Raw genomic sequence first — 20,561 nt, 5'->3', positions numbered from 1 at the left:
GAACAGAGAGGGCGGGGCGATCAAGTGTTCGTCTTCGTGCCCTTGACCTTTCCGATTGGCTGCTGAGACATCACGTAGCCTGTGATTGGTCACGGCGTCTAGCGTAGCGCCCACAGGAAGGAAGGCTAAGAGTCCTGCGCCTTAAAGCCCGCCTTCCCGACAAATAAAGGTCGCAGGCGCCCAGCGGGCGGAGCTAAGTTCCTCGTGGTTCGTGCTGTTCGGGGGTCACCGGAAGTAGGACCCCACGTTGCAAGAAGATGACCCGAAGTTGCTCCGCTGTGGGTTGCAGCACCAAGGACACCCTGGAGAGCCGCAAGCAGGGCTACTCTTTCCATCAGTGCGTGAGCGCAGCCTCGGAGCTGTCTTAACTCCTGGCCCCGCCAGGCGGGCAGGAGGCCAGCGTGGGAGGGGCTGAGTGTGGCGCCGTCCACGTGACGTGCTTGACCTGCGTGACGCGGGCTGGGGAAGGAAACCCGGGAACTGTGAGGGTTAAAATCGTTCGTGTTAACCCCGCTCAGGGATTACCTCCAAATAGCCGATGCGTTCTCAAGGGCTAGGGCCTGCCTCTGGCTTTTCGCGACGGTTCCTTGAGAGGAATTGTGTTTCCTTTCTGACTTATTTAACGTGAGGAGGCGGGAAGCGAGGGGAATTTGGAAGAGCCGTTGAGGCGTGCGCTTCCACTCTGTATGGGCTGCTCGTGGGCGTGAGTGCAGGTCGGTTTTCCCCGGTCGCGCCCGTCATTACAAGTTGCTCTGGAGCCGTCGCCGGGCGCGACTAGGCCGGACGTGTTCTGGCCGGATCTAGGGAGGGCAGATCTTCAGACCGGTCTAGATGGAGCCCACATCTATGGTCCAGGATTAAAATCAGTGTTCAAGGCCCGCTGGGAAGTAGAAACGTGGGCAAAACGTCCTCGGAGACAGAAGTGTACTTTAAAAGGAGGGAACCTAACCCTGGCGGGGCGGCTCCGTTCTTTGGAGCGTGGTCTGGAGCACCGGAAAGGTGGTGGGTTCCATCCGGTCAGAGCGCTTCCCTGCGTTGCGACTGGATCCCCGACTGGGGCGCGAGGGGGCGGCAGTCAACAGATAGATGGTTGGGTTGATGTTCCTCTCTCACATGGATGTTTCCGTCTTTCCTTCTCTGCCCCGTTCTACCGCCCTCCCTCCTCCTCTCTATTTAAAAATTAATAAACATATCCTCCAGTGAGGATTTTAAAAAAAAGAAGTAACCTATTAAGGTAATGTGAGATGTAGAGTTGAGCCATTGATAAAGCACTTTTTTTTAAAAAATACATATTTTTATTGATTTCAGAAAGGAAGGGAGAGGGAGAAATAATGATGAGAGAGAGTCATTGATCAGCTTCCTCCTGCACGCCCCCCCCCCCCCCCCCCCATCTAGCCTGCAACCCGGGCGTGGGTCCCTGACCGGGAATCGAACGGGAACCTCATATTTATGGGTCGCACAACCACTGAGCCACACCTGCCAGGCTAAGTGTAGCCTATTCTTTAAGATGAGGAAGAAGGGGGGAAAAAAGATAAAAAATGAACAATAAAATGGCAGTAAGTACATATCTATCAACAGTTGTATCTAAACGTAAATGAACAAGGAATCTAATGAAAAATAAACTGATGAAGATAAGATTAGGGGCATGGGACAGACTGAGGAATCTCAGAGTGGGGCAGGAAGAGATTAACCAAAAATCTTATATGCATTACCTGTGGACACACACACTAGGTCAGTGATGGCGAACCTTTTGAGCACAGCGTGTCAGCATTTTGAAAAACCCTAACTTAACTCTGGTGCCGTGTCACATTAGAAATTTTTTGATCTTTGCAACCATAGTAAAACAAAGACTTATATTTTTGATATTTATTTTATATGTTTAAATGCCATTTAACAAAGAAAAATCAACCAAAAAAATGAGTTCGCGTGTCACCTCTGACACGCATGTCATAGGTTCGCCATCACTGCACTAGGTGAATGCCTGGGGTGGGGCAGAAATGGGGTGGAGGAGGGCGTTGGGTTAAAAGAAAAGGGACATCTGTAATACTCTCAACAGCAAAGATTTTTTAAAAATTCAGGAGTGGATTAGCTGGGTGTTACAGGGTGTCTCCTAAGATTGAAGGCTTGCGGGGCAGTGTGCCCAGTGGTTGAGTCGTTGGCACATGAACCCGGAAGTGGAGGTTCTATTTCTGGTCAGGGCACATGCAGGGGTTTCAGGCTAGAATTCATGAGGGGCGTGCAGGAGACAGCCGATTGTGATTCTCATCACTGATGTTTCTATCTTTCCCTCTCCCTTCCTCTCTGAAATCAATGAAAATACATCATAAAAAGGAAAGATGGGATAAGGCTTGACTGAGGCCGAAGGGGCTTTTTTTCAACAAGGCTCACTCACAGGTCCTTCGGCTGGAGGCCAGTTTCTTACCAAGTGGAGCTCATAAGGCTGTTTATCACATGGCAGGTAACTTCCACTTGGAGAAAAACCATTCAGTAGAGTAAGGAGGAAGCCTCGGTGCCCTTAAGATCCAGTTTCATTGCCCACCATCACGTCAGCTCTTTGTATTCCTTAGAAGCAAATCACTAACTCCAGCCCACACGCAAGGGGAGGGCAATTAGGCTTCACCTCTTGGAAGAGTACAAAGAATTTGTGGACCTGGTTTAAAATCGCCATGGGGGAAAAATTGCCAGAAAAGGAAAACACATTAAATTTGAGCTGATTCTGTTCAGTGTAGGCAGTAAAGACAAAATGTGGTAGGATATTTAATATAGGGATTGCCCCCATACAAATTGGAAGACAGGATCACTATTGTACTTCTGGATTCAGAAATACCAAATAATGGGGGTAGGGGAGGCCTGGGGATTTTCAAGGGCGGGGTGGCGGGGACACATCTGTAATACCCTTTGTAATACTTTAAGCAATAAAAAAAAAGAAAAAAGAAATACCAAATAATTTTGAAAAATGAAATCAGATTAAGTAAATTAACTTGAACTGGACTTAATGGTTATATAAAGCAGTTAAAATAGATGGGTTTATGTCTGCTGTATGTATCGTTACTATAACATTTTCATGTTAATAGAACTTTAATATGATTGCTATAGATTTCCAACTGATACCATACTGCGCTCAAAATGGATCAGGGCTGTTAATCGTGTGGACCCCATAAGCAAAAAGATTTGGATCCCAGGACCAAGTGCTATGCTATGTTCCAAACATTTTCTGGAAAGTGACTTTGAGTCATATGGCTTAAGAAGAATGCTGAAAAAAGGAGCTGTGCCTTCTGTTTCTCTATACAAGGTACTTAAATCTATGCATAAACAAAACTAAATTTTACTGAGCCTTTAAAAATCAAGATAGCTTACATTATAGCTAAAATCTGCAAAGATTAAAAAAACAACAACACCCTACATCGTAAAATCCAATAATAAATTTTAAATGCTTAGAAAATTAGTGTTTTGTTTATATTTAAATCTATAATACTAGTAATACTGCTTTTGGAGCTTTATAAAAAGTAAGGTATATAAATGCAGGTCATGTGTGTAGATAACATAGAGGTTACTAAATTGATCACAAAAATCAACTCAGGCATAAACAAGCCTGGACATAGAATTCAGGCTTTTACGTATGTAACAGTTTTTTAAAAAATGTATTTTTTTTATTTCAGAGAAGAAGGGAGAGGGAGAGAGAGTTAGAAACATGAATGATGAGAGAGAATCAGCCCCACATTGGGGATTGAGCCGGCAACCTAGGCATGTGCCCCAACTTGGAATTGAACTATGACCTCCTGGTTCATAGGTCGATGCTCAACCATTGAGCCATGCCAGCTGGGCCCATATGTGGCAGTTTTCATAATACTTAGAAATTGCCCCCCTTTTTTGGCTCCTCCCAGGAATGTTACTGGTTTTGATGAAAGATGTACCTAATTATTAGTGTTGACATAGAGGGATATCCTATATAATAAAAGCCTAATGTGCTAATTGTCTGGTTGTCCGGTTGTCTGTTCAATCAATCAAAGCATAATATGCTAATGATATGTTAAGGCCGCTCAACTGCTCGCTATGACGTGCACTGACCACCAGGGTCAGATGCTTTGACCAGTAGGTTAGCTTGCTCCTGGGGTCTGGCTGATTGGGACTGAGCGAAACAGGGGGAACACACCCTGGAGCCCTCCCTTGGTCCCTACCCAGCCCCGATCGTGCACCAGTGGGGTCCCTCAGCCTGACCGGTGCCCTCTCACAATCCGAGACCCCTTGGGGGATGTTGGAGAGCTGATTTTGGCCCCATCCCACAGGCCAGGCCGAGGGACTCCATGGGTGCACGAATTCGTACACCGGGCTTCTAGTACAGAAATAGAAGACTTTCTATGACTCAGTCACCAGTATTGGTTCAAAAGTCGATGCTCAACCACTGAGCCACACTGGCCAGGCTGATTGTTTTTATTTTATCCTTGGACCCCTTAGCCACACTCTTGTACATGGCTCAGTCACTATACAGACTGCATAGTCATCTAACTGTTTTAGTCTGTTGCTACTACTCTTACCTTCCTCTTATTCAATGGAGTCTACTTCTTTTGGTGGTGTTTTTTCTTATTCCCCTATTCAAAAGAATAGTAGATGCTGTTAACTCGAAACTCATAAGTTCCAAAGCTTCCTATTTAACCGATCTGTGTATTTCTAATTGCTTTGAACTATCATTTTGAACCACATATACTTAAACTTACCCACAGTAAATTGACTTGCTTTCATGCTTTTGTGCAAAATCAAAAATAGTTACTATTTATTAAGACCTACAATAGTTAGGCATTGTACTAGGAGATTTACATACATTCTTGTATCCTCAAAACAAATGAGGAGATGAGGGATTGTAGAGATTAGGTGACAACTAACAAGTGAGGGAGCTGGAATTCAAACACTGGTTAGTCTTAATTCTAACGCTCAGGCTCTGTCCACTATGCCTTCCTTTTTGCACAAGTAACTGCCCTGTCCCCTCCATTAAGCCATGTTATTGCTCCTTCAGAGAACTACTCAAAACTCATATCTATGCACAAATTACCATCTTTCTCTAGTTACTTTAATCATTTCAGAAAGTTTCAGCATCATATTACTATTTCTATATAGATGCAAAAAAAAGAAACCCTGTTTACATTGTCCTACAGACTGTACATTTTTAAAAAATCAGAGATTGTGACCTCTCTTTCATAACTGACTCCACAGCAACCAGGTGAGTGCTTTGTGTTCAGTGGTATTTTTATAGATAATCTTCTGTGTGATAATTTCTAAAATAATCGTAATTTTCTATTTCTGTCATAGGTTCTTCAAGGTGTACATAATAACGGTAAAGCAAGACAGAAAATCCTAAAAGAGCCACTTCCTGATGATTCTGAAGAGGTTGCTACTGAGGACCATAACTACAGTTTGAAGAGACCTTTGACAGTAGCAGAGAAACTGGCTGAAGTGCAACAGATGCTACCATTGGCCAAAAAAAGACTTGTTCCTGTCAAAAACTACAGGATGACCAAGAAGAGAGAGGGTTTACGATTAATTGACACACTGGTAGAAGAGAGACTGCTTTCTGAAGAAACAGAATGTCTGCTACGAGCACAGTTTTCAGGTATGCTCCCCAATGACCTGTAATATTTGCAAAAGAGCTCTTAACTTTTCTGAAATATCTTAAGTACCTGTATTTACTTTGCTATTGCTTATGAAAACATGCTTTTTGGCTGAGAAGTGAAAAATCTCCATAGCATAAGCAAGAAGAACGAAAAGTAATCGCCAAAATCCTCTTATGGTTTTCCAATTTTAAAAGTTATATGTTTATTATAAGAAAAGCAAAGAAGTATATAAATGATAAAAATAACAGTTAATCCTGTTTCCCAGAGTTGAGATCAGATGGTTTATACCAGATAGTGTACTTTTCACTTTTTATAATAATATTTACCCATGTTACCTCAAATTCTTTTTTAAAATTTATTTTTGTTGTTGAAAGTATTACAGATGCCCTCCATTTCCCCCCTTTGTTCCCCTACCTCAAATTCTTCAGTTTTTAAAAAGATACTCTTGCCGAAACCGGTTTGGCTCAGTGGATAGAGCGTCGGCCTGCAGACTGAGGGGTCCCAGGTTCGATTCCGGTCAAGGGCATGTACCTGGGTTGCGGGCACATCCCCAGTGGGAGATGTGCAGGAGGCAGCTGATCGATGTTTCTCTCCCATCGATGTTTCTAACTCTCTATCTCTCTCCCTTCCTCTCTGTAAAAAAATCAATAAAATATATTTAAAAAAATAAAATAAAATAAAAAGATAAAAAGATACTCTTACTGATTTCCGAGAGGAAGGGAGAGGGAGAGAGAGATAAAAACATCAATGATGAGAGTGAATCATCAATCAGCTGCCTCCTGCACCCCATCCCCTACCCGCCATCCCCACCCTGGGGAATGAGCCCAGAAACCTGGGCATGTGCTCTGACCAGGAATGTAACTGCGGCCTCCTGGTTCATAGGTTGATTGGTCAACCACTTAGCCACACCAGCCAGGCTCAAATTCTTTACAGTTTTTTTATTTTTAAAAAAATATATTTTATTGATTTTTTACAGAGAGGAAGGGAGAGGGATAGAGAGTTAGAAACATCGATAAGAGAGAAACATCGATCAGCTGCCTCTTGCACACCCCCGACTGGGGATGTTCCCGCAACCAAGGTACATGCTCTTGGCCGGAATCGAACCCGGGACCCTTGAGTTCGCAGGCCAACACTCTATCCACTGAGCCAAACCGGTCAGGGCTACAGTTTTAACTGCTACATAATTTATCACTAAAGTCCTTTTGCAGTGGAGTTGAACTAGATAATTTGCAGAATCCTTTTGAGTTTAAAAATTGTATGAATCTCCAAATATTTTCTAAAATATTCCATAGAATACATATATGTGTCCATTTTAAAAACTACCGAGTCTTTGTGAACCAGAATGTTTAAAGAGGGGCAAAATAAGAATTGCCAACTTACTCTTTGATGAAAGAAGCAGATAATTTGAATTTACATTCTGGTGAATAAGAAATATGTCCTGCTTCTAGAAGAGTAGGTATCTCTAGAGGAGAATAGTTTGTGTTTTTCCAAGTGAGGAATAGAGGTAGTTAAGAGATGTCCCACCAGGAACAGGGGTGCTTGTTTTGTTTTTTCTCAGTGGTAGGAGAGATTGTCTGTTCAATCCAAATAGTACCCTATCCCCAGAAATGTTTCTCATGACTAATTTTTACCCTCATATAAATGTAACCAGGGAACAAAATAAAACAAAAAATCTCCTCATAATCAAGAGGCTTAATTTTATCCAGTTGTTTTATTTGCTTCCCTGTGTCTCTAAAAATCTCCACTCAGGCTGTCAGTGAAGTTAAATATAGTGACTCAAGTGGAAACTTTTTTCTTCCCTCTTTCTAGTGAAATGATTCAAGATGAACAGGATAAGTTGGTCAACAGGCTCAAAGATAGGATATTAATCTCTGAACAAACTCAGTTAAAATGTGATTATATTTGAATTTTGGTGCCCAGTGCATTTTAAATGAAAATTTTATGCTCTATACCTGAAAATGTTACTCTATATGTTTTCATCAAAAAAGAATAAATAAATTTATTTTAACAGATTTTAAATGGGAATTGTACAACTGGAGTGAAACATCTGAGTACTCCACAGAAATGAAGCAGTTTGCATGTACACTCTATTTGTGCAGTAGCAAAGTCTATGATTATGTAAAAAAGATTCTTAAGCTGCCTCATTCTTCCATCCTGAGAACGTAAGTGAATTACTTTATTGCATTATAGAGATTAAGGCTATTAGTATTCACACTCTCTTTTATTAGTCCATTTTCTCTTTTTAAAAATTTCCTAGGTGGTATTTGAATATTACCACAATCAATATTTTCACTAACAAAATGAAGGCATAGTCTGCCATCTTTTGCATCTTCTAATTGATAGAGACATTCTGAGTAATAGAATTTGAATCTTGAAATGTTGGAATTTCTATTACACTTCAGTAGTCTTAATATGTGACTATGCTAAAAAATCTAGAGTGGCTCTAGAATTATATCATTGGTTTGAAGCAAAGAACCAAAATCTGGATTTTGCCCTAGCCGGGTTGGCTTACTGGAGAAAGCATCAGCCTGCGGATTGAAGGGTCACAGGTTCAATTCCGGTCAAGGGCACATGCCCGGGTTGCGGGCTCGATCCCCAGTAAGGGGCGTGCAGGAGGCAGCCAATCCATGATTCTCTTTCATCATTGATGTTTCTATCTCTCTCTCCCTCTTCCTTCCTCTCTGAAATCAATAAAAAATATATTTTTTAAAAATCTGAATTTTTCTTAAGCACTGTAGTTGATGCCAATGAAGGTTGTCCAGAGCCCAGATTATGATAAATAATTTTTTTGGATTTGTGATCGAAATACAGATATATTTATAATTTTCTTAGTGTAAAGCAAATAACACAGTGACTGTATTGTAATATCTTCTAAATTTAGTATTCAATTTTTACTGTTTTTGTCACCGGTTTTACTGATTCCTCTTTACTTGTTTATTTACTTGGCTTAAACAACAAATTTATTGTCTCAGAGTTTTGGAGGCTAGAAGTCCAAAATCAAGATGTCTACAGGGTTAGTTCCTACTAAGGGTCTATTCCAGCCGTGGGCAAACTACTGCCCCTGGGCCGGCCCGTTTGAAATGAATAAAACTAAAAAAAAAAAAAAGACCGTACCCTTTTATGTAATGATGTTTACTTTGAATTTATATTAGTTCACACAAACACTGCATCCATGCTTTTGTTCCGGCCCTCCAGTCCAGTTTAAGAACGCATTGTGGCCCTCGAGTCAAAAAGTTTGCCCACCCCTGGTCCATGCCTCTCTCCTTGACTTGTAGATGGTAGTCTTCTTCTGTGTTTCTTCACCTCATCTTCCATTATTTGTGTTTCTTTGTCAAAATTCCCTCTTTTTATGAGGACACAGTCATGTTGGAGTGACCTCATTTTAGCTTGATTACTGCTATAAAGACCCTATCTCCAAATTAGGTCACATTCTGAGGTACAGGGGATTAGAATTACAATAGAACTTTTTTGAGGGGCACAATTCAACCCATACCAGTTACTTTCCTACTGCATAAGCCTCCCATTTCCCATCGACTAAAGACCAACTCATTCCTGTGGCTTACTGAGCTTCCTGCGATGTGGCTCCTCCTGGCCCTGCAGCTTCTCACTTAACTTCCCTTCTGCCCTCTTTCATTCCATGCTCCAGTTGTAAGGCATTTCTTGCTTCTTGCTTCAGGGACTTACTCTCTGTCTGCCTGAAATGTCCAGTCTTCCTATCTGTTAGTACTGATGATTGATCCTCACCTTTCAGACCCAGACTAGGTATTACATCCTTTCAGAAGCCTGGCCTGCCATTCTCCCAATTCTGGATTAGGCACCTCTCTTGCACACTATATGGAACTGAATCTTAAGTACGATAACACTGTATTCCACACTATGCTATGAACTGCCCAAGTACGATGCCTACATCTGGTTCTTTGTTACACCCAAACACCCTAGCCCTGAGCGGTGCTTGGAACACAATGCTCCCTTGATGAATATTTGTGCAATTGAAAGAATGCCTAGATGGTAATTAGGATTTTGAATAGCTATAAGAAAGAAATACAGTGTATCTCAAGTTGCTGTCTAAAAAACAGCACTCCATTTAATTCACTGGAGTTGGGGCAAAGACCTGCCAGGAATGGCAGGAGCCATCTACCTCTTCTGGAAGGTGCCTCATGGTTTCTTTTTGCTTCAATTTGAAAACACAGTCACAGGGGCTCTGAGCTGAAGAAACTCTTAGATACCATGTAGTTCAACCCCCTCATTTTAAAGAAGGGAGAAATTGAGGCCTGGTGGGAAAAAGGCCCTCAATTATCATGACTTTTTTTTTTTTTTCCATTTTGGGAAAACATCTTTTTTTTTTTTTTTTAATTGAGATGTAATTGACATAAAATTATATTACTCTCAGGTGTACACTTATTCAATATTTGTATATACTGTAAAATGATCACCACAATAAGTCTAGTTAACATCCATCACACACATAACATATTTTTTCTTGTGGTGAGAACTTTTTCTTTTTTGGTTAATCCTCACCTGAGGATAGTTTCTCCATTGATTTTTAGAGAGAGTGGAGGGAGGGAGGGAAAGAGAAAGAGAGAGAGAAACATAGATGTGAGAGAGACACATTGATTGTTTACCTCCTGCATGTGCCCCAATCGGGGCTGGGGATGGAACCCATAACCCAGATACACACACTTGACCAGGAATGGGAACCTGTAACCCTTTGGTCCATGGGCCAATGCTCCAACCACTTAGCCAAACTGGCCAGGTAGTAATGAGAACTTTTAAGATGTACTCTCTTTGCAACTTTCAAATACATAACACAGTATTATTTATTATAATCACCATATTGTGCATTATATCCCCTTTAAAAAATGAATGAGAATTTTTCTCCATATACACTATTAAAATACTACTACTAAAACATTTAGAAACTAGAGAAAGGAAGGAAAAGTCATTAATTGTTCCTCTACATTATGTATAAGCAATTATTGTTAACATTCAGGGAATTTTCTAATAGGCTTTTATCTGGACTTAGATTACTGTTTTTTTACATAGTTGTGATCTTTAATAGCTGCATAGTATCAGGGAGTTGTATCCTGGTAATTCAGGCATTCTCCAACTATTGGACACTTACCTTGGAGACTCCTTAGTTGCCCCAAAGGTATACTTTTGAGGCTATAAGGAGCAATGAGAAAAACTCTGAACAAGGCATCAACAGAACTGGGTTTCACTTGTACATAACTAGCAGCACAATATAGGTCCAGAGGCTTAACCTTTCCCTCTGTCCCAGATTCCTAACTATAAAATGAGGTAGATGTACTAAACGTCCCCAATGTTTCCTTCCCCTTCAACAATTTTCCGTTGATACATTTCATTGAATGTATAGGTCAGACTGGTTTATGATCTAAATTCTAAACACATCAATTAGAACAAACTGAGTAGTTGATTTCTATACTTTCAAAAGAAGTAAATGAGAAATTAAAAATTATTTTGTGGTATGTTTGCATCTTAAAATACTACTCTGTGTTTCTAAGTTTCTCTATTATCTTACTATTTTATGATAATTCTATTTACTTGAGAATTTGGCTACTTACACTTGGCTTTATTTCTTTAGAGTAGTGGTTCTCAACCTTCTGGCCCTTTAAATACAGTTCCTCATTTTGTGACCCAACCATAAAATTATTTTCGTTGCTACTTCATAACTGTAATGTTGCTACTGTTATGAATCGTAATATAAATATCTGATATGCAGGATGGTCTTAGGCGACCCCTGTGAAAGGGTCATTCGACCACCACAGGGGTTGCAACCCACAGGTTGAGATCCACTGCTTTAGAGATTTTAAGGCTACTTCAGTACCATTTAAGGCATTTTCTCTCTCTCTTTAAAATGGTATGTTTTTTATTTATTTATTTTAGAGAGCAAGGGAGAGGGGGAGAGATATAGAAACATTGATGAGTATCCATCAGCTGTCTTCCGCACACCCCCAATGAGGATTGAGCACACAACCTGGGCATGGGTCAACAATGCGTAACCACACCAGCCGGGCGGCATTTTCTCTCTTTTTAATTTTTTTTAAAATATATTTTTATTGATTTTAGAGAGGAAGGGAGAGGGATAGAGATAGAAATATCAATGATGAGAGAGAATCACTGATCGGCTGCCTCCTGCATGCCCCCCCTGGGGACTGAGCCCACAACCCAGGCATGTGCCCCTGCCGGAATCGAACCCTGTACCCTTCAGTTTGCAGGCCGACACTCTATCCACTGAGCCAAACTGGCTAGGGCTTTTTAAAATTTTTTTAATTTCTTCATTTGTATCTTATATTTTTCAATTTTTATATTTTCCAGATGGTTATCCAAACGCAAACCCAGTCCAGGTTTCAACAGCAACATTTTTTCTTTTCTTCAACAAAGAGTAGAGAATGGAGACCAGCTATATCAGTATTGTTCACTGATAATAAAAGGTGTACCTCTCAAGCAACAGGTTCAGTGGGATCCCAGTAGTCAACATTTGCAAGGGTTTATGGACTTTGGTCTTGGAAAACTTGATGCTGATGAAATGCCACTTGCCTCAGAAACTATTTTGTTGATGGCAGTGGGTATTTGTGGTCATTGGAGAACACCTCTTGGTTATTTTTTTGTAAACAGAGCATCTGGATATTTGCAAGCTCAGCTGCTTCGTCTTACTATTGGCAAACTGAGTGACATAGGGATCACAGTTGTGGCTGTTACGTCTGATGTTACAGCTCAGAGTGTTCAGATGGCAAAAGCATTGGGGATACACATTGATGGAGACACCATGAAGTACACATTCCAGCATCCTTCATCTTCTAGTCAACAGATTGCATACTTCTTTGATTCTTGCCACTTGCTTAGATTAATAAGAAATTCATTTCAGAGTTTTCAAAGCATTCAGTTCAGTAATGGCACAGCACATTGGCAGCACCTTGTGGAGTTAGTAGCACTAGAGGAGCAGGAATTATCAAACATGGAAAGAATCCCAAGAAAACTTGAAAATTTGAAAAACCATGTACTAAAAGTGAATTCAGCTGCCCAACTCTTCACTGAGAGTGTGGCCAGTGCGTTAGAATGTTTGCTGTCATTAGGCCTGCCACCTTTTCAAAACTGTATTGGTACCATTCACTTTGTACGCATAATTAATAATCTCTTTGACATTTTTAATAGTAGGAACTATTATGGAAAGGGATTTAAAGGACCTCTAATGCTTGCAACTTTTAATAAAATTAATCAGGTATTAACTGAAGCCAAGACGATTTTTGTTACATTATCTGATACTAGCAATAATCAAATAATTAAAGGTAAGCGAAAACTAGGATTCCTGGGATTTTTGCTTAATGCTGAGAGCTTAAAATGGCTCTATCAAAATTATGTTTTCCCAAAGGTAAGGCCTTTTCCATATCTTCTTACTTACAAATTCAGTCAAGACCATCTGGAATTATTTCTAAAGATGCTTAGAAAAATACTAGCAACCAGTTCTAACCCTACCTGCATGGCATTCGAGAAAGCTTACCATAATTTGGAGACCAGATACAGATTACAAGATGAAGTTTTTCTAAGTGACCTGAGCATCCTCGACATCTCAATTGCTCGAAGGACAGATTTAAACCTTTGGACAGTTCAACGTCAATATGGTGTCAACATTATAAAGACTCTTTTTCACAACAAGGATATTTGCCAAGACTGGTCTAATTGTTCAGTAAGTGAGGCATTACTAGATCTATCAGATTATAGGCGAAATCTCACCTTTTGTGCTGATTATATTGCAGATACATTATCAACTCTTTTAACTTGTGAGGACTGCATCAGTGCACTGTATGCATCGGATCTCAAAACCTCTAAAATTGGGTCACTGTTGTGTGTTAAAAAGAAGAATGGTTTGCATATCCCTTCAGAAAGTTTATGTCGAGTCATAAACATTTGTGAGCAGGTTGTAAGAACCCATTCAAGAATGGCAGTTTATGAACAACTTCCTAAACAGAGGGAATTATATCTTCAACAGGAAATATTATGTGAGCTTTCTGGACATAGTTATCTTTTTGTAGATTTAGATGAGCATCTCTTTGATGGAGAAGTGTGTGCCACCAATCACTTTGTAAAGTTACTAAAGGATATAATAATCTGCTTCTTAAAGTTGAGAGCTAAAGATAAAGCTCATTTTAACACCAGTCAGAAAGACTTGAATTGAAAATGAAACACTGGTCAAGGAAACACTGGTCATCTTTAGAGGATTGCAAATGTTTAAGTTTTACTAAATACCAATAAATTCAGGCATCTGCTAAGTAACCATGGATAGCCAAATGAGAGACCCAAAATATATTTAAATTTATATTAAGAATGGTTGGTCAACATTTATTTTCAAGTTCAACCTATCATATTTTCTAAATTGACCATTCTGCACAGTGGACAGGTTTGTATTAGAATTCACAATTTGCATATTTTATAAAATCTGCTTGAACTTTGGTATGATTTGTGGCATTTCAAAGTTACCATCCTTACAAAGCAGTAAGAGCAGACTACACAAGAAGTACTGGCTTTGAATTTAGTACTGTAAGACTGAATAATGTGACTGGACATCATTTTAACTTATTCAATCTACTTTAAAAATGAGAAAATAACAACTAGGAGTCACCAACACATTGACTCCTTTTACAAATAGACTACATTCCTTAAAAGAGCTTTGGTTGACAGAATACCTTGAATACAATTTTATTTACATATGAAAATTAATGTATGGTTTTAGATTTAGGCTAAATTAAAATGTCAGATACAACAAAGTCCCTTTGCCAGGGTATCCTAAAATAAAAATACTTAGGCTTTATCAGGTGGACAGTAAGCACCTGAGCCATGAAATGGTTCCTTGTGCTGCAGTGAAGCTGGGAATTACAGTTTTAGGGATGTACACAGGTGATGTAATTTTCACAATTCATTGTCTCTGGACTTTGAAATAGTACTTTGAATAATAGAGTGGATAATTACTTGACTCCTATTGAAAGAGCCCAATGCTCCTCAGCAAATGAGAAGCCTTTATGAAATCTACTTGTATTTATGGGGAGGCTAAAATAATAAAACATTTCAGTGTTGAATGAATAATGGAATTTTATAGCATGTGAGTAATAATTTGGAAAAAGATGGTCAATTGAGATAATAGGTATGAAAAAAATTGTCAAGTTTTACAGAAATTCAGGAGTAACTTAAATACTGTCAAAGATGGAAATATAATGCCAATTTTCTCACACCCAGAGTTGAAAAGATAACTAGAAAAACATGTAGGTATATGTACTTTCATAAATGGGAGTATTTTAATGGATAAAAGCAGCAGCAAGCACATATACCTGTGTATGTAAAAATAACCTGCTATTGAGCGAATGTTCAAAAAGTAGAGTTAATAAGAAAACTAAAAAATTGCAAAAGATTGATTACTGGATAAAAGTTGAGTTTTATTAATTGAGATGTACCCTAAGTAGTATATTTTGATATTTTTCTATATTCTACCTCAAACAAAGGTTTAAGTTTTGAAATGTTATCAGAGTTGCACTGCAATTTATTTAAAGAACTATTGCTGAGAAGTCTGAACATTGTGGTTCTTGTTTGCCATAGAATCAGTTTAGATTCAACAGGATAAACCTTATTTAAAGGAAACCTGTTTGTAAGTCACCAACTTTATAAATCTAAGCTTTCTATCTGATCTTTTATTAAAAACTAGTTCATATCTGTAGTGTCTTAGTTACTTTGATGAATGTACTAATATATTCTTATTTTAGAAATTAGTGGTTTGCATTATTTTAAGTGCTGGATAAATTGGACAAACATTGAAGATACTATTTCTATCACTGCCTTTAGCACAGTTAATTGCTTTTGCTATAGGGAAAGTGTGATACGGAATTTTTAAAATATTCACGTTTGATTAGAGTTAGTTTATAAATTCTACTCAGCACCTTTGTCCTCTTTTTCTTTGGAGAAAACTAACGTTCTCTTCAGGAATGTATTCTTCCTACTTTTCAACAAATAGTAGTGGAATAACTGTATATCATCATGCAAAAGTATTAACACTAAATAGATCAAAAACCTAAATGTAAGAGGTAAAGCTATAAAACTCTTAGAAGAGAGTCGGGAACTTAATGTGTTAGTTTCTTAGATATGACACCGAAAGCACCATCAACAAAAAATAAATTGGACTTCATCAAAATTAAAAACTTGTGCTTCAGAGGACAACAATAAAGTAAGACAACCCACAGAATGGGAGAAAATTTTTACAAATCATTTAGTAGATTTGTATCTAGAATATACAAAGAACTTTTATAACAATGATAAATGACAACCCAATTTTTAAAAATGGGTAAAGACTATAAGTAGACATTTTTCAAAAGAGATATACAAAGGGCCGATAAACACCAGAATATATGTTGGACATTAGCCATCTGGGAAATGCAAATCAAAACCACAGTGAGATATCACTTTATACCCACGAGGATGGCTGTAATAAGAAAGAGGATGGCTGTTAGCAAGAATGTGGAGAAGTTGGAACCCTTATACATTGGTGATGAGAATGGAGATCCTGGAAACCAGCCTCGTAGTTTTTCAAGAGGTTAAAGAGAGTTACCAAATGACCCAGCAGTTCTACTGACAGGCATATACCCAAGAGAAATAAAAACACATCCATGTAAAAACTTGTACACAAATTTCAGAGTAACATTACAATAGCTAAAAAGTGAAAAAGATGATGTCCCACTAATGAACGATAAATAAAAACGTCCTCTATTCATACAGTAGGTCATATGGTAAATATATATTTTACTTTATAACAAACTGCGAGAACTGTTTTTTTGCCAAGTGACTACCACTTTACATTTCAACCAGTAATGTATGAAATTTCCTGTTGCTCTGCTTCCGCCCCAGTATTTGGTTTTGTTTTTATTTTGTTTGTTTATCATATATCTCTTCAGGACAAAGTAGACACTATTGAGTGTCTATTACATCCTATGGAGAACTTCAATTTTAGGTCACAGCGTTTGGTTTTGTTTTGAATTAGCCATTGAAATGGGCGTGCAGTGGTATTTCATTGGAGCCTTAAATTTCCTAATAGCTAATAATGATGAGCATCTTTTTGTAGGCTTATTTGCCATCCACATAATTTTATTTTTAAAATATATTTTTGATTGGAGAGGGAGAGAGAGAAACATCAATGATGAGGGAGAATCCATTGGCTGCCTCCTGCATGCCCCATATTGGGGACTGACCTTGCAGCCCAGGCATGTGCCATGACGGAATCAAACCATGACCACCTGGTTCATAGGTTGATGCTCAACCACTGAGCCATGCCGATTGGGCCCATCCACATTTTAGGTGAAATGTTCAAATCTGCCCACATTTGAGACGGTTATTTTCTATTTGGGCATTAATTACATATTCTGGACAAAAGTGTACTATCAGATGTGTTTTGCAAATATTTTTCCTAGTCTATGGCTTTTCTTATTTCTTAGTGTGCTTTAAAGAGCAGACATTAATTTTGTTAAGTCCAATTTATTGATTTTTTTCTTCTCAGTTTCATATCTAAGAAATCTTTAACCCAAGGTCACATTTTTTTTCTTCCTGTTTTCTAGATATTTTGTAGTTTTAGGGTTCACATTTAGATTATAATCCAATTTTGGTGTGCCATATAAATTGTTTGGATGTTCACATAGGGATATCCCAGTAACATTTGTTAAAAAGACTTATTTCTCTAGTGAATTACTTTTGAACACTTGTCAAAATTTGACAATATATAGATGTCTATTTCAGACTCTATTCTGTTCTCTTTAACTTTTACCAATACCAGTCTTGATTAGCTTTAATGTGTTTAAGTCAGATTGAAGTCCTCCAATTTCATCTTTTTTTTTCCAAAAATATTTGGCTATTGTAGTTGTACCTGTCCATGTAAATTTTATAGTCAGCTTGTTGAATTTTACAAAAATTCCTTCTAGGGTTTTGACAAGTTATGTTGAATCCATAGATTAATTTAGGGAGAAATTTAATAATGAATGTTCCAATCCATAAACATGGTCTCTCTTTTTAAGGTATTTGATTATTAGAAATCAGTGTTTCCTACATTTCACATACAGACCTTGTACATTTCATGTTTTGTGGTGCTGCTATAAATGGTCATTTTAAAATCTGTTTCTAACTGTTGATTAATACTGTATACAAATACACTTTAGCATACTAACCTTGTTAGTCCTGGTGCTTTTTAAAAAAAGATTATTTGACTTTCCTATATAGGTATTCACATCATCCACAAATAGATCTATGGCCTTCCCCTTTATTGTATAGTGACCTCCAAGACAATGTTGAATAGGAATGCCTTGTTCCCAATCTTAGAGGGAAAACATCATTTTCACCATTTATATGATGTTACCTGTAGGCTTTTTTGTAAAAATTCTTTATCAGGTTTAGAATCCCTGATATTCCCCATTTGCTGAAAGTTGTGTTTTTATAACCATAAATGGATACTGAATTTTGACACATAATTTTTTTGAAAAAAAATATTGAGATGTAATTTACATACCATAATAGTCATCCTTTTAAAGCATACAATTCAGTAGTTTTTTAGTATACTCCAAAGGTTGTTTTCTGCAACTTTTGAGATAATCACATAGCTTTTCTTTTGAATGTTGAGATAGAACATTGGTATTTTTTTAACGCTACCTAACATTGATTTTTTTTTTTAATGATACATAACATTGATTTTTTGGGGGGGAGGGCATCCTTTTTATTCTTGGGATAAACCCAATCTGGTCATGATGTATTTTTATATATTTCCAAATTATATTTGCTAACATGATTAGTTATTAAAGTCTTTGCTCTTATAATAAACATTACCCTGAATATATGCATTTTTATTGTTTTTGATAAAAACTAAGATTCCTTAAATGCAATGCTTTCATAAAACTACTTAAAACAGGTTTTAAAGTTTTTTACACTTTATAACTGACAATAAATACTTGGTCTGGCCAGTGTTGCTCGGTAGTTGAGCATTGACCCATGAACCACGAGGTCAGGTTCATTCCCATTCAGGGCATGTGCCTGGGTTGCAGGCTTGATGCCCAGTGAGGGCATGCTGTCGACAGCCAATCAGTGATTCTCATTATTGATATTTATATCCCTCTCTCCCTCTGAAATCAATTTTAAAAAAATTGAAAGGCACCCTAACAAGAAAAAAAAATTTACATAAAACTACATAATAATAGAAAATAACTATAATACTCAAGGTTTTCTCGTGATTGGCTTCTCTCTGGGTTGGTGCAACAAAATTCCTATATGAAATGCTTAAGGCAATCTGATCACAGGGCTGGAGGTCCTGGTTTAAACCTGTATTTACGTAAGTATTCATTCTCTTAGCTATAAAACTGTAAAATAGAAGACCTCTAAAGCAATTTTTATTCACATTTTACATTAGAATCGAGCAAAAATCAGTTGTCCATATCAAAGGAAGGGGAGGCTAAAGCAGTAGTCTTCCCATAAGTTGCTGCTCTTCTTGTTTTATTACCAGTAACATTAAGGTTCTGGGTTCCTATATAGTTCAAAGACCAGACCTGCAAGTTGCTTTTCGTTCTTGTAGGAAGGTGCTCACCTAGGAATGTCAGACTTAAGAAGGGCAAGAGGAAGATTGAGTTTCTGCCCTTTAAAATAATGCCCTCGCCAATTTGACTCAGTGGATAGAGCATCGGCCCCGCTCTGACTGAAGGGTTGTGGGTTCAATTTAGGTCAAGGGCAGTACCTCAGTTGTAGGCTCCATCCCCCACTCTGGTCCATCGGTGAGGGAGACAACCAATTGATGTGTTGTGTGTCTCTCTGCCTCTTTTTTCCACTGCCTCTAAAAGACAATGGAAAAATGTCCTCTGGTGAGGATTAACAACAAACTGAGGGAAAGATGAATGTCTCATTTCAAAGAAACTTACATTAATGATAGTTGGGCAAAATAATAGGTTTAGTTTTTAGTTGTGCTTTCAAAAGTAATGTTAAATTTACCTGAAATCAGGTATGTTTAAAAGGTTTGCATGTTAAATGGTTAAAAGTGGTGTTATTAAAGAAAAGTGCAAAATCTTTTTTACAGAATAGTATAAATGTTTATTTTTTGTATGATTTACTTTGCTGTCATGTTTTTACAATATAGAAAAGTGTATTCTTTGAATAGCTCTAGTAAATATAAATTTAATCTTTCTACTTTGGGATGTAAATAGAGCTAAAAAATTATATACCCAACCCTCCCCAAACAGTATTTTAAAATTGTTGAATTAATGTGGATATTAATCTTATTCAGCAATTTGATGCAAATGCCTAAATACAAAAAGTTGTTTAGTAAGTACTACACACAAAGGAAAAGGCTTAATATTTTAGCTTCTTGAAAATCAGTAAAACTAGTATTTGATTGCACCTTCAAATTTTTACAAGCAAAACATTCTCAAGCAATGTCATCATACATAATCTATAATTGTAATCCAAATTTCACAAACATTTTCTGCACACTGTATATAAATACACATCACAAAGGTGCAATTAGAATTGAACACAGAATATGTACAAAATGAACAAAGTTTAGGTATAGACCAAAAAGGTAATCTTTTGAAAAATAACTCGATTAGATATTTTATCCTTACACTAATTTACATTTATACAAATTTTAATTAAACATACTAAATAGAGGTGCTAAGAATGTTTGCATTATCTACATTTAAAGTTTACTGCACTATGATTTTATAAATCCAAATTTAAATAGATACTTCAATGAATAACGGACTCTTGGATTACTTAATTTCTATTGCCTATATCTTGTGTGTTCATATGAACATATATACACAATTAATATATACAACTATAGATCTCTTGTAGGAAATGTAATAATCACATACTAATAATTATAGAGGATTAAGGTACCTAACAAATGCCTGAATTCCAACATGGTTTTTTCTT

The 20,561-nt window shown here is 37.7% G+C and overlaps 1 protein-coding gene across 1 annotated transcript; it reads left to right on the top strand.

Moving 5' to 3' along the window:
- The first annotated feature begins 2,145 nt into the window (after positions 1-2,145).
- THAP9 (THAP domain containing 9) lies at positions 2,146-14,993 on the top strand. The gene is made up of 4 exons (XM_081090740.1): positions 2,146-3,292; positions 5,305-5,605; positions 7,618-7,768; positions 11,943-14,993. The coding sequence occupies exons 1-4, from the start codon at positions 3,194-3,196 to the stop codon at positions 13,798-13,800; spliced, it is 2,409 nt and encodes an 802-aa protein (XP_080946866.1). The 5' UTR covers positions 2,146-3,193; the 3' UTR covers positions 13,801-14,993.
- The last annotated feature ends 5,568 nt before the right edge of the window (positions 14,994-20,561 follow it).

The sequence above is a fragment of the Myotis nattereri genome (genome assembly GCF_964212035.1).
Source record: "Myotis nattereri genome assembly, chromosome: 1".
NCBI classification, from domain to species: Eukaryota; Metazoa; Chordata; class Mammalia; order Chiroptera; family Vespertilionidae; genus Myotis; species Myotis nattereri.
The sequence above is the reverse complement of the archived record's forward strand: the minus strand, read 5'-3'. Positions and strand labels throughout refer to the sequence as shown.